The sequence below is a fragment of the Leptonychotes weddellii genome, unplaced genomic scaffold (assembly GCF_054177405.1).
Source record: "Leptonychotes weddellii isolate Sample4059 unplaced genomic scaffold, ASM5417740v2 HiC_scaffold_113975, whole genome shotgun sequence".
Classification (NCBI taxonomy): domain Eukaryota; kingdom Metazoa; phylum Chordata; class Mammalia; order Carnivora; family Phocidae; genus Leptonychotes; species Leptonychotes weddellii.
Genome location: NW_027691700.1, coordinates 1 through 358, shown reverse-complemented (window position 1 = coordinate 358; position 358 = coordinate 1). Strand labels below are relative to the sequence as shown.

Below are 358 nucleotides of genomic sequence, written 5' to 3'. Positions count from 1 at the left end.
GCTCAACTCCGAGACTTTATTATCCTTATTCTTTTCTGCTTTCACCGTCAGGAAGCCAAACGCACAATGTCTGAAACCGCACCTGCCGTGCCTCCTGCCCCTTCTCCCGCGGAGAAAACGCAGGTCAAGAAGAAGGCCCGCAAGTCGGCAGGTGCCGCCAAGCGCAAGGCGTCCGGGCCCCCGGTGTCCGAGCTCATCATCAAGGCCGTCGCCGCCTCCAAGGAGCGCAGCGGCGTGTCCCTGGCCGCGCTCAAGAAGGCGCTCGCGGCCGCCGGCTACGACGTGGAGAAGAACAACAGCCGCATCAAGCTGGGCCTCAAGAGCCTGGTGAGCAAGGGCACCCTGGTGCAGACCAAGG

The 358-nt window shown here is 62.8% G+C and overlaps 1 protein-coding gene across 1 annotated transcript; it reads left to right on the top strand.

Annotated features, from left to right (window-relative positions):
- Positions 1-12: 12 nt before the first annotated feature.
- Positions 13-354, top strand: LOC102745152 (histone H1.4-like; the record flags this gene model as incomplete). Its single annotated transcript, XM_006735902.3, has 1 exon — positions 13-354. A coding segment is annotated over exon 1 (288 nt), but the record flags the coding sequence as incomplete, so codon positions are not given.
- Between the last annotated feature and the right edge of the window lie 4 nt (positions 355-358).